We start from the raw sequence: 12,152 nt of genomic DNA on the forward strand, positions 1-12,152 counted from the left end.
ATATGGGCTAAAGTTTAGAAGCATAATGCATTGTGATACATGAAAGATACTACTCGCTCCTAAAGGAACTATCGCTTTGATTCATGTATTATGGTTCTCTTTGAGTAATATGACAGTGAGCATTATGTATACGGACCAAGTGGGAGAATGTTACTTAAAAGTTCTTTTACCATGTTTCGTACACAAAAGAGGCCTCTTTTATCATGTTCCGTACAAAAAGGAGTCTCACTACTAGTAATTGTCCATAAACTTTAAAACTGTTTTATCTACTGTAACTGCTCAAACTATTCTTGATGGTAGAACTCTATATAAAAAGCATCACGGATTGGACAAAATTTCTTCTTAAAAATTAAGTCATCTTAGTGAGAGTTTTCGAGTGCTTAGAAGGCTCACAAAAAATTGGAGGTTGGAGGTATGTCGATCTATTATTCCGCTGCGCTATTGCTCCGTAATCTCTTACATGGTGGTGAGTTATGTTATTTTTAAAAAAATTATGCTTAATAATATAATACACACATATATATATGATATACACGTACAAAGCACATACACTTAACTAGTTAATTAAATTGTTGGTAAAATAAAAAATATCAAAGTTCTATGTAGTAACAATACATAAACTATTTATATAATTACACAGATAATAAACATTAATTAATAACTGGATGATAAAAATAAAAGCTAATTTTCCTTCAATAAAAACTAATATAATATTAAAATATTGTGCTATTGTAGTTCAAATACTAACTTAAATCCAATTGATTTAAACAAATATAGTAATTAGATTTGTTTTATAATATTACAAATGTGAGATTATTGGTCAATACTCAGCAGGGCTGTATAGTCCAGTAGTTCACTAGATGCAACATCAGCAAACAAAACACCCATATGTGTTCGACACGTGTAACTTACTTTTCTAAAATCAATCACTCGTCTCGTAAAATATCTTTTCTTTCTATCAAAAAAAAAAAATATCTACTTTCTTTTGATCAAAAAAAAAATATCTACTTTTCTAAAATCAATTCACTTGGGTCATAAAATATCAAGCCTGTCCACTTACTCGCTACTTCTTCCTATATATAGATATCCAATTTAGTACATTACCACAACAAGCAAAAACCCCTTAACTGTACCACTTCTTTATAAATGGACCAACTTATTGAATATTCATCACTGATGTTAGCTTCAAATAATCCGAAAAAGCCAGCTGGCAGGAAGAAGTTTTGCGAAACTCGACATCCAGTATACAGGGGAGTCAGGATGAGGAATTCCGGAAAATGGGTCTGCGAAGTCAGAGAACCAAATAAGAAATCAAGGATTTGGCTTGGTACTTTTCCAACCGTAGAAATGGCGGCTAGAGCTCATGATGTAGCGGCTATAGCATTAAGGGGTAGTACTGCTTGCTTAAATTTCGCTGACTCTGCTTGGAGGTTGCCAATCCCGGCTTCCTCAGACACCAAGGATATTCAAAGGGCAGCCGCTGAGGCTGCCCAAGCCTTCCGACCATCAGTAGAGTCGGAAGGAGTTTTAGGAGAATCTGCTAGCAGTACTACTTCTGAAATGCGAAAAAATGCGTTCTTCATGGACGAGGAAGAGCTCTTTTACATGCCGGGATTACTTACGAATATGGCGGAAGGACTAATGCTACCTCCACCACAATGTTTAGAAATCGGAAACCATTATGTGGAAGCTGATGATGCTTACATATCTTTATGGAATTATTCTTTATAAATAATTATTACTTCTTTGACTGTAAATATATATGCAATGGAAATGCTCCCTAAAAGAGAGCATGTTTAGGAGATATTCCTAACTTAATTTCTTTCTCAATAATTGGATGGTACGGATGTAGACAAGTAAATTAGTATTAAAATATACTTCATCTATCTATCGGGCCTAAAATAATCCTGACGTCAACCTTTGAGGTATGTTTTACCCTTATTTCTAACAGTCAAAAATATTCAAAACGAAAAAGGATCAAAATACCTCTGAACTATAGGAAAAGATTTAAAAATATTCTTCATTGGTTTAAACATAACCTTCTATTCATCTTTTAATCTAAAAATACATTTTCATTTATCATTTTGGTTCACTATAACCCTTGTAACTAACAACCCTCTCTTTAATTTTTATTTTTTGAAAATATTTATAATGTGTCATTTTTCTTATTGGAATAAATAAAAAATTCACCTTCACTAAAAAAAAATTATAATTTATCTAAGCCAAAAATACTATACCTCTTCAAGACCCCAAATTTATTTTTTTAAAATCTAATAGTTTTTTGTTGCTGTAACTTTTTCTTCTTATTTTTTTAAAGTTTGTTTTGGGATCATGAAGAAGGATATTGTTTTGATTTGGATAAATTATGGAGAAAGATATAAAAAAAATAACTTTTTTATTTGCTGTAGTTTTTTTCTTTTAATTTAATTTTTTATGATCATCAAGCATGTATATTGTTTTGGTCTGGATAGATTATGAGAAAAAAATTAAAAAACTTTTTTTAAAAAATCTTTTAGTTATACGTATTATTACAAGGTAATTTTATAATAACTATCAAAAAACTATGTTGTAAAAAATTTTAAAAAATTAATTATTTATTTTTAACCATCTTGTAATAACTAATCTAGTTTAAAATAATTTTTAACTAGCTTGTAATAACTAGAAAATAATTTAGTTATACGTATAACTAAAATCTTTTAGTTGTTTTATTTATACGTATTGTAAAAAATCAGTATTATTAAACAAAAAAGAAAAATCAAGCCAAGAACTAAATAGTCTTTTTTTTAATTAACCGGATAAAAAAATTCTAGTCTTTTTTATTAATGTAGCTTTTTAAAAAAAAAAATTAGAACGGCGGTGTGTGGGGGGGGGGGGGGTCTTGAAGAGGTATATTATTTTTGGCTTAGATAAATTATAATTTTTTTTTAGTGGAGGTGAAATTTTTATTTCATCTAATAAGAAAATGAGACATTACAAATATTTTTAAAAAATAAAAAATAAAAAGAGAGTTGTTAGTTTCAAAAGTTATAGTAATTCAAAAAGGTGAATCAAAATATATTTTTAGATTAAAAGATGAATAGAAGGGTATTTTTAGATCAAAAGGTGGATGAAAGGGTATTTTAAAACTTTTTCCTATAGTTCAGGAGTATTTTTGGCTCTTTTTCGTTTTTAATATTTTTGACCGTTAGAAATAAGGATAAAACAGACCTCAAAGGTTGACTTCGTGGACATCTTAGACCCAATAGGTAGACGAAGAGTATTTTTATATCAATTTACATAATTAAGAATATTTTAAGCCTTTTTCGTTAATAATATTTAGAAATTCCAATTTCTTAATATTTGAATATTGTATCTAAAGTTTAATATTTGAATATTTGGATCCGATGTAAGCATGGTGAAGTGAAAAGTATTGCACGACGTACAGGAGCCATGCACTATTACCAACTAGCTAGTTTATTAAAGTACATTATGGCTGTTGGTTTTACAACCACATAATATTTTGCTAATGGGGTCCATAGTAACTTTGAAATCATAATATGGGCAGATGACAGTATTCTACCTGGGACTTTCATATATTCGTACAAAAAAAAAAGGCATATGATTTGGATTTACGAACAAGGAAAATGACATATATGTCCTTACAATATAAGTTGGTGCCTTTAATGATAGTCAGATTTGTTGGGACTATCCAATATGATTTGTGATATTTATCCCATGATATATACGGGAAGTTATATTGATTAGTTGTAACTTGCTTTATTTTTTATTTTTTATTTGTAGCTTTGTAATCATGACAATCGTGTATAATTTGTGAATAATTCAAATTTCAATATAAGATAATTAGGTTAAATATAACGTAAAGGGTAAGATTAAAATAATATTCGATACAAGATTTGTATATCTTTAATTGTTATTGCAGAATGAAATTTACTTGCCGAAGGATTGCTCCAAATTTCTTATTTGAATCACTAAAAAACAAAGGTTATATTCACAAATTAAATGCTCTTTTATTTTGTTGATGTTATTAAGAAATATAGAAATTTTGTTTTCTTTCTTCCTCTGTTTTTCTTTTCTTCTTTTGATATGAGATTCTCACCCTTTTGTAAAGAGAGGTTAGGTAGTTACGTAATTGTTCCCTCTTCTTTTCAAAATAGAGATAAGGGATAATCTCAATCTGATATTTTCTCTGAAAAATCATTGGGTCAGATCGGGTCAGGTCATTCCACATGTACGACCTACGATCCAAAACATACAACTCCCACTTCGCACATGGTGGACAAGTCCTAAGTCAATGTAAGATCAACTAGATAGACAATTCATACGACAAATAATCTGTGCGACCTGTGAGCATCAAGAGCTTACCTTCAAGATTTTACAAGTCCTACATAGGAATCCAATCATGTACGAAAGAAATTCACTACTTATATGAGAATATTATTACTCGCAATGCCCAAGACTTCATTCAGTACTTTAGTAGCTACTTATCTGATCCATCATCCACTTAAAGAGGTGAACTCAAATTTATATTAAACTTTATATATACACAATTACACTCGACACCTAACCGACTTGTGCATGCAAGTTATATTATTTACTTTAGTCGTCTTCCCTTTATACTTGAATCTATTTATTCCAATTCAATTACTTTCCTAGACATGCATTGTACTGTTGAATCATTCATGGCTATTAGTGACATGCTAAAGTAGAAACATTGATGAAGCCTCACGAAACAGTAAAAGGTCAAAGGGTATTCTAATGAAAAGCTAATTCAACTTTTTAGGGTCTCACACAATGAAGAAACAGGGAACCACTCTTTCATTAACCAATTGATTGCTTAGCACACGTGGTATGAAACACGTGCTACGATGTTTTCATCTTATATTGATGCAAGTGTCTAATTCTTTTGATTATCCAATATCATACATACATGTTCTAAACACCTTTAAAAATTTAATTAACTTGAGTTTCTCTCTATAATGATCCTCAAAATTATCTTCTCAAAAAGACTTTTGTCTGATTTCTAAAACAAGTCATAACATGATTGTGAAAATTAGAATTAATAACCTCTAATAATTAATATATTCTGGTCCTTACAATGTTAATATTATTTCACCATTTTCATATTGAAAAGTCACAACTAAGTGACTAATAATATGAACAAGATTATTAAACAAAATTTGAGGATAAAAATATAATCTTTTGTGTTTTTCCTTTTATCTCTCTACATAAGATAATGTCTTCGTTTGTGTAATTATGAATGCCTTCTCTTTTAGATTAAGAAATTAGCATCGTTAATTATAAACTACATGTCACGATTTAAATTGAGTCATGAGTGAAATCCACACTATCATACGGTGAGAGAATCAATACTACAACCCAACTAAGCAATACTAATAAAAAAAAGACATTTAAAGATGTGGAAGCAGGTTTTATATTAGTTTTAAATTGAATTCCGATAAAACTCTGAAAAATAAACAGACAATCGTAGCATAAATATGCGGAAGTCAATCCTTAGAACCTGAAAGTAATTGTACGAAAAATCTACTAAAGGTCTAGAGTAAGGAAATGCAACCACGAAAACAATAATATAAAACAGAGTCCGAAGGAATTGAACTAAGATCCTAGATGAATCCACAGCAGCGTGAAAGAACTGATTGACCCTTGAATTCGATCGGTCAATGATCTCCTAGATGAGATCTTTCAGTAGCCACCTGAAAATATCATGTACTCAATAAAGAAAGATCAAGTGCAGTATCAGTACAGACAACAACAGTGTATTGGTAGGATCAGGCGACAGTCCAGTAAGTGAAATATATACAAGCAACCACAACATAGTAAAACAAGCATATATAGAAATATATTACCAATTATCATTTCATGAACAATATATAGTTTCACAGTGTCAATCTTAAATGCAACAGTCAACAATGGTCCTCTTATGGATCTCATACCCAAACTGTTAGTATGCCAGCATGACACCCATTTCAATAGTTAGTGTGTCGGCATGGCACCCAATTCAATATGTACCAGCGTGGTACCCAATTCAATTATGTCCCGGCGTGACACCCAATCCAATATGTATTGGCGTGGTACCCAATCCAGTTATATACCGGCGTGGTATCCGATCCAACAACCACAATCACAATCAATAATGAATAGTTAACACACTTACACAATCAAGTATCAGATTTATTACATGCAATTGATCACGAATAGTTATTTCATTGGGTTCATTCAATCTTTCTAGATTCACAACATGCATGCAATATTAATGAGGTAGTTAACATGCATACATAACACATACAGAAAAGTAAACCACCACCTACCTCGATACCAAGCATGAATGCCCTTAAAGAACCTGAGTTTCCCCTTTCGGGGTTTCTTGGCTTATTTTTTTGGTCTAAAACAATCAAAGAACACAAGCAATCAATGAACAATAGCCTAAACTACCCGGATTATATCAAATTACTAACCCTTGGCCAAGTTCATGATCCTATCACCCAACTAGGGCTTTTTCCACCATTAATATTCATGCCAAAACCTTCCTCGAAGTTAATTCCTATAGATTTTACTGACTAAGAATTGAATTACACATTAGAGGAATGGATTACTTATTTATATCGAAGAGCTGAAAAAGAATGGCCCTATGTTGTCCTTTGCTCTCCTAAATACGAAACTGCAAAAATAATCTCATTTTTAGAATTTTTACCTGTTTATTTCATGACTGGCCCGTCATAGTGGGATTAGTCCTACTGTGGCGGGTTGCACAGATACAGAAACTCCCAAATTGAGTCCCAAGCTCTCATTTTACAACACACCTGCATTATTGCTTGACGTTTCAAAACAACTCCTTCACTCCAAGATCAATTACGGGAGTTTTACTCTCCCGAATTCGATTTCGTAAAGCCGTACAGACTCTTTACTCTCTTGGCTATCAACTCAAATGATCAAATTCATAATTTAATCCCCCATCCATTACCGAATTATCCCAAATCTCACCTGACTCAGATTTCGCCCAAGTCTCGCCTAAGCTCGAAATTTTCAAGTTACTACTCAAAAGTTTTCAGCCCCAAATTCCTTCTCTATTGGCTTATCCATAACGACGGAAACCAATCATTACACTGCGTCAATATTTTATTACTAATTCTAAGCTAGTTCTACTACATACTTTGTCTGTAACTATATTCTAGCTTTCAAAATTGTTGTTCAATTTTATTAGAGAAAATCGAGTTGGTGTCTTTGGTATATGCAGTCACGGAGTCATATTATTTTCACTGAGCTCATGCAGAACATAAAGAAGTAAATATACGAAGTCACTTAGGGTGTCTTCGGTCCAAAGAAAATGTTCTTTTTTGTAAAAATGTTTCTTAGGAAAATTATTGAGTTTGTTTTTATTTATTTACTTGTGTCATTACGTAAACTAAAGATATTATCATAAAAGTATTTGTATATAATATGAAAAGGTATTTTGAAACATACGGTTGGAGGTAATGGGAATGGTGGAGTGAAAATAAGATGTGTTGAAAGGTGAAGAATACAGTCAATATAAAATGTTATTTGTGGAACTTAATTTTCCAACTTTCAATTATTAAATCATTTTTCTTATTTTAAAAACTTATGTTCATACATAAAATATTGTTTAAAAATTTTGACGAAAAATCGAACCCACCCTTGTTCCAGGATTTAATTGGAAACGGACACGTCTCACTTTCTAGGTTCCTATTACCTAGTACAATTGTAATACTAATCCAAGATTCCTTTTTCCTGTGTTCCACTAATTTCTAGAGCAAGTGAATTTTCTAAACGTGTTGGTGCAAGTGAATGAGTGAAAGTGTAGTTCAATAAGACAATATTGATGGCTTCTCATATTATTTGAAAGGTCAATTTTCTAATTCATCATTCAACATGATTGATTACATTCGAAAGTCTCCTAGGATACAATTGATTTGTCATTTAGTGCCTATTTGCTTAGCTTATCTTATTTCAATTTATTTTTTTAGCTTATAAGTTGCTTTCAACTTATAAGTTGTTTTAGATAATCTAAGTCAAACATGTTAAATTTATTTTTTTGAATTTATTTTAAACACAAAATAATTTTAAGTTGATTAATTAAACACTCAAAAAAATTGAATAAGTTATTTTCAATAAATTATAAGTCAATCAAACGGGCTCTTAGTCCAAATTAACACTACAACTCCAAAAGGAAAATCAATCCACTTTGTCCCTTTAAAAACATATTGAACCCATTTTAATATGGAGCTTGTCTCCTTACCAGACAACCTATTGGTTTTAAAAAGAAGAATGTGCAGAAAACGAATAAAAATATTAAAAGAATGAAAAACAAGAAAGAAAACTTATAAACTAAAATTGAAAGACTGATATATTTTTATTGCAATTTAAGAATATAATTTATAATAAAACTATTAAATTCTAAACCTAAAAATAAGTAAAAAGATGTGCTGAAAATACCAAATCTATAAAATACTATTTATTCAAAATTGAAAAAGAATTCAACTTCTAATCAAAAGAGCTAACTAATTGACTAGATAGATCTTATTAAAATTACTAAAAACTTAAACAATTCTAGAGCAAGTATTCAAACACAACCAACTCACATCCGTGTTGTTTTTGCGTCATCTCACTCTTTACTCACTCTTCATAATCATACCCTCTCCTTAATTAAATCCTATATATAGAAATCCAACTTTAGTACATTACCACAAAAAGCAACTGAACAAACATATATTTAACACTACTACTTTATGGACCAACTTAATGAATATTCATCACTGGTTTTAGTTTCAAATAATCCGAAAAAGCCAAAAAAAAAAAACTTCCTTTTTCTCTCTTCGTACATTCTACGTACTCCTAAGAATATAATGGTAACCACAACGGTAACATCTACTCCATGTCTCCGCCACGAGACGCCTTATGGCGCCATTGGACGGAGAACCCAACCTCTTTCAAAACCTAGAACAATTCCCCCCGATCAACTCTAGAAATCCCAATAACCCAAATCCACCATCTTATGCTAACACATTGCGGCCTCATCGGAAACAGAGCATTGGAGTTCGACAAATTAAAGAAACAGTTACAGCAAAACAATCGACCCATAATGGGATGCCGGCCGTTATCTTCAAGGCGACAGCCGAGCGACTACTATGGAGTCATGGCAGCGGAATGCCGGCTCACAATTATCGAAAAATTCCTTAAACCACGATCCCAAATTGAGAAGATAAGGTCCAGATTCAAAGAACTTTTTCCGGTAAAGGGTTCAGCAAAAATAGGAGTCTATGACAACAACAATATATTTCTCGATTTCACCAATGAAGATGACTTCAAAACAGTTTGGTTCAAGAGAGTGATAGAAATTGAAGGAATTCATAATGTTCCGAATAACTTCTTGAGCAGTTCTTCTTTCTTTTTCTTTCTTTTTGTACAAGTTGTTTAAGTTGTGTTGATATTTCTTTTTTTTTTCTTTATTTATGATTTTGTATCGCCTATAATTTGCGGATGCTTGAATGAACAGACTTTGTTTTTAATTTTCCTGATCATTCCTTTCATTAGAATATACGCACAACTTGAATTATATTAGTTGAATCTAATACTAGGAATTTGAAATTAAATATTTTTTGTTTGGCTTTTATCATCTTTAGTTTCTTACGCCTTTTTATTTTTATAGGAGTCCTCCTTTCTTTCAATTTCGTTGCGAAAGTGAGGATGCTAGTCATCATAGTCTGACCTTGAAATTTCTTTCGATCGATGTTCTTTTTTAGAAAATTTTCAATGTAAATTAATAATTTTTCTATAGACATTCTTTCCTTTAGCTTCTCTATGAATGAATTTGCAGTTTATTTATAAATCAAACATATATAATCAAGCGCGTATTGTATCCATTATGATGAATATTTTTATGTTGTTGTACGAGGGCTAATTGAAATAGATTTTGAAATAAATATTGACCTTATGATACTGATTTGGTGACGAAACTATAATGTTGCTAGCCTTTTGATAAATGACTTTAATTTTCTTCTATCGCAACTTTTAGGTTGTCCGTAACTTATTAGTATAGTGTTATGCTTACGGCCATAATCAAATTCAAGTTATCTATGTTGAAAGTATAAAAATTGTATAATCAACAATTTTATATGTTAATAGATAGTCAGCATTGTCATAACTTAGTGCCCAATCTAGCTATTTTTCTAGGGGGAGAGAGAGGGGAGAAATTGACAGAAGGATTTCTTTTGCTTTTTACCATTTGTTTCTTCTGGAAGAAAGTCTTTGGGTGGGAGTTGGAAAAAGGAAAAAAATCCCATTATTTTTTTAAAAAAAATTGTGTTTAATAATATAATATCCAGAGTAATTTATTCTCTCTCTATTAATATATATATATATTAATTAATGTGATACAAACGTGCAAAGCCCTTATACTTAACTAGTTAATTAAATTGTTGATAATATAAAAAATATCAAAGTTCTATGCAGTAACAATACATAAAATATTTATATAATTACATAGATAATGAACATTAATTATTAATTGGATGATAAAAATAAAAGCTACCTGCTATTGTAGTTCAAATACTTACTTAAATCCAAATGATTTAAACAAATATAGTAATTAGATTTGTTTTATAATATTACAAATGTTAAAAGATTATTGGTCAATACTCAGCAGATCTTTATGTGTGTAGTCCAGTAGTTGACTAGTTGCCACATCAGAAAAACAGACACCCATAGGAGTTAGACACTTGTAACTTACTATTCTAAAAATCAATCCACTTGTCTCATAAAATATCCAGCCTGTCTCCTTACTCCGTGTTCTTTTCATAATCTTACTCGCTACTTCTTCCTATATATAGTGATCCAAATAACCACAAAAGCAAAAACCTCTTAACTGCAACACTATTTTACTTATGGACCAACACCAACTTACTGAATATTCATCACTGATGTTAGCTTCAAATAACCCGAAAAAGCCAGCTGGCAGGAAGAAGTTTCGCGAAACTCGACATCCAGTATACAGGGGAATCAGGATGCGGAATTCCGGAAAATGGGTCTGCGAAGTCAGAGAACCAAATAAGAAATCAAGGATTTGGCTTGGTACTTTCCCAACCATAGAAATGGCGGCTAGAGCTCATGATGTTGCGGCTATAGCATTAAGGGGTCGTACTGCTTGTTTGAATTTCGCTGATTCTGCTTGGAGGTTGCCTATCCCGGCTTCCTCAGACACCAAGGATATTCAAAAGGCAGCCGCTGAGGCTGCCCAAGTCTTCCAACCATTAGTAGAGTCGGAAGGAGTTTTAGGAGAATCTGGTAGCAATACTACTCCTGAAACGCGAGAAAATGCGTTCTTCATTTCTGGAGAATCTGCTAGCAGTACTACTCCTGAAACGCGAGAAAATGCGTTCTTCGTTTCTGGAGAATCTGCTAGCAGTACTACACCTGAAAAGCGAGAAAATGTGCTCTTCATTTCAGGAGAATCTGCTAGCAGTACTACTCCTGAAACGCGAGAAAATGCATTCTTCGTGGATGAAGAAGCGCTGTTCTACATGCCGGGATTACTTACGAGTATGGCGGAAGGACTAATGCTACCTCCACCTCAATGTTTAGAAATCGGAGATCATTATGTGGAAGCTGATGATGCTTACATGTCTTTATGGAATTATTCTTTATAAATAACTATTACTTCTTTGACAGTTTATATTTTCGTACTCAATATTTGTATGGTACGGATGTAAACAAGTATTGTAATTTAGTCATGACAATTAATAATATTTAGAAATTACAACTTCTTTTGTATCTAAATTTTAATGTTTGGATCCGATGTAAGCATGGTGAAGTGAAAACTATTGCACCACGTACAGGAGCCATGCATTAATCATTATTACCAACTAGCTCGTTTATTAAAGTACATTATGCCTGTTGGTTTAACCACCACATAATACTCTGCTGATGAGGCCCATAGTGACGTTGAAATCATAGCATTCTACCTGGGCCTTTCATATATTTATAGAGAATAAAGGCATGTGATTTGGATTTACGGACAAGGAAAATGACATATATGTCCTTACAATATAATTAGTTGGTGCCTTTAATGACTAGTCAGATTTGTTGGGACTATCCAATATGATTTGTGATATTTATCCCAT

The 12,152-nt window shown here is 31.8% G+C and overlaps 2 protein-coding genes across 2 annotated transcripts; both read left to right on the plus strand.

Moving 5' to 3' along the window:
- The first annotated feature begins 1,078 nt into the window (after positions 1–1,078).
- Positions 1,079–1,910, plus strand: LOC129895486 (dehydration-responsive element-binding protein 1A-like). Its single transcript, XM_055971209.1, has one exon. It carries the CDS (start codon positions 1,147–1,149, stop codon positions 1,729–1,731), a length of 585 nt encoding a protein of 194 aa, XP_055827184.1. The 5' UTR covers positions 1,079–1,146; the 3' UTR covers positions 1,732–1,910.
- Positions 1,911–10,900: 8,990 nt separating this feature from the next.
- Positions 10,901–11,755, plus strand: LOC129895565 (dehydration-responsive element-binding protein 1A-like). Its single transcript, XM_055971291.1, has one exon. It carries the CDS (start codon positions 10,917–10,919, stop codon positions 11,676–11,678), a length of 762 nt encoding a protein of 253 aa, XP_055827266.1. The 5' UTR covers positions 10,901–10,916; the 3' UTR covers positions 11,679–11,755.
- Positions 11,756–12,152: the final 397 nt, after the last annotated feature.

Source organism: Solanum dulcamara, chromosome 7 (assembly GCF_947179165.1).
Source record: "Solanum dulcamara chromosome 7, daSolDulc1.2, whole genome shotgun sequence".
Lineage (NCBI taxonomy): Eukaryota > Viridiplantae > Streptophyta > Magnoliopsida > Solanales > Solanaceae > Solanum > Solanum dulcamara.

Bases quoted from the DNA above. Each gene is read 5' to 3' on its own strand.
- LOC129895486 (XM_055971209.1), top strand. From the start codon at position 1,147: ATGGACCAACTTATTGAATATTCATCACTGATGTTAGCTTCAAATAAT.
- LOC129895565 (XM_055971291.1), top strand. From the start codon at position 10,917: ATGGACCAACACCAACTTACTGAATATTCATCACTGATGTTAGCTTCA.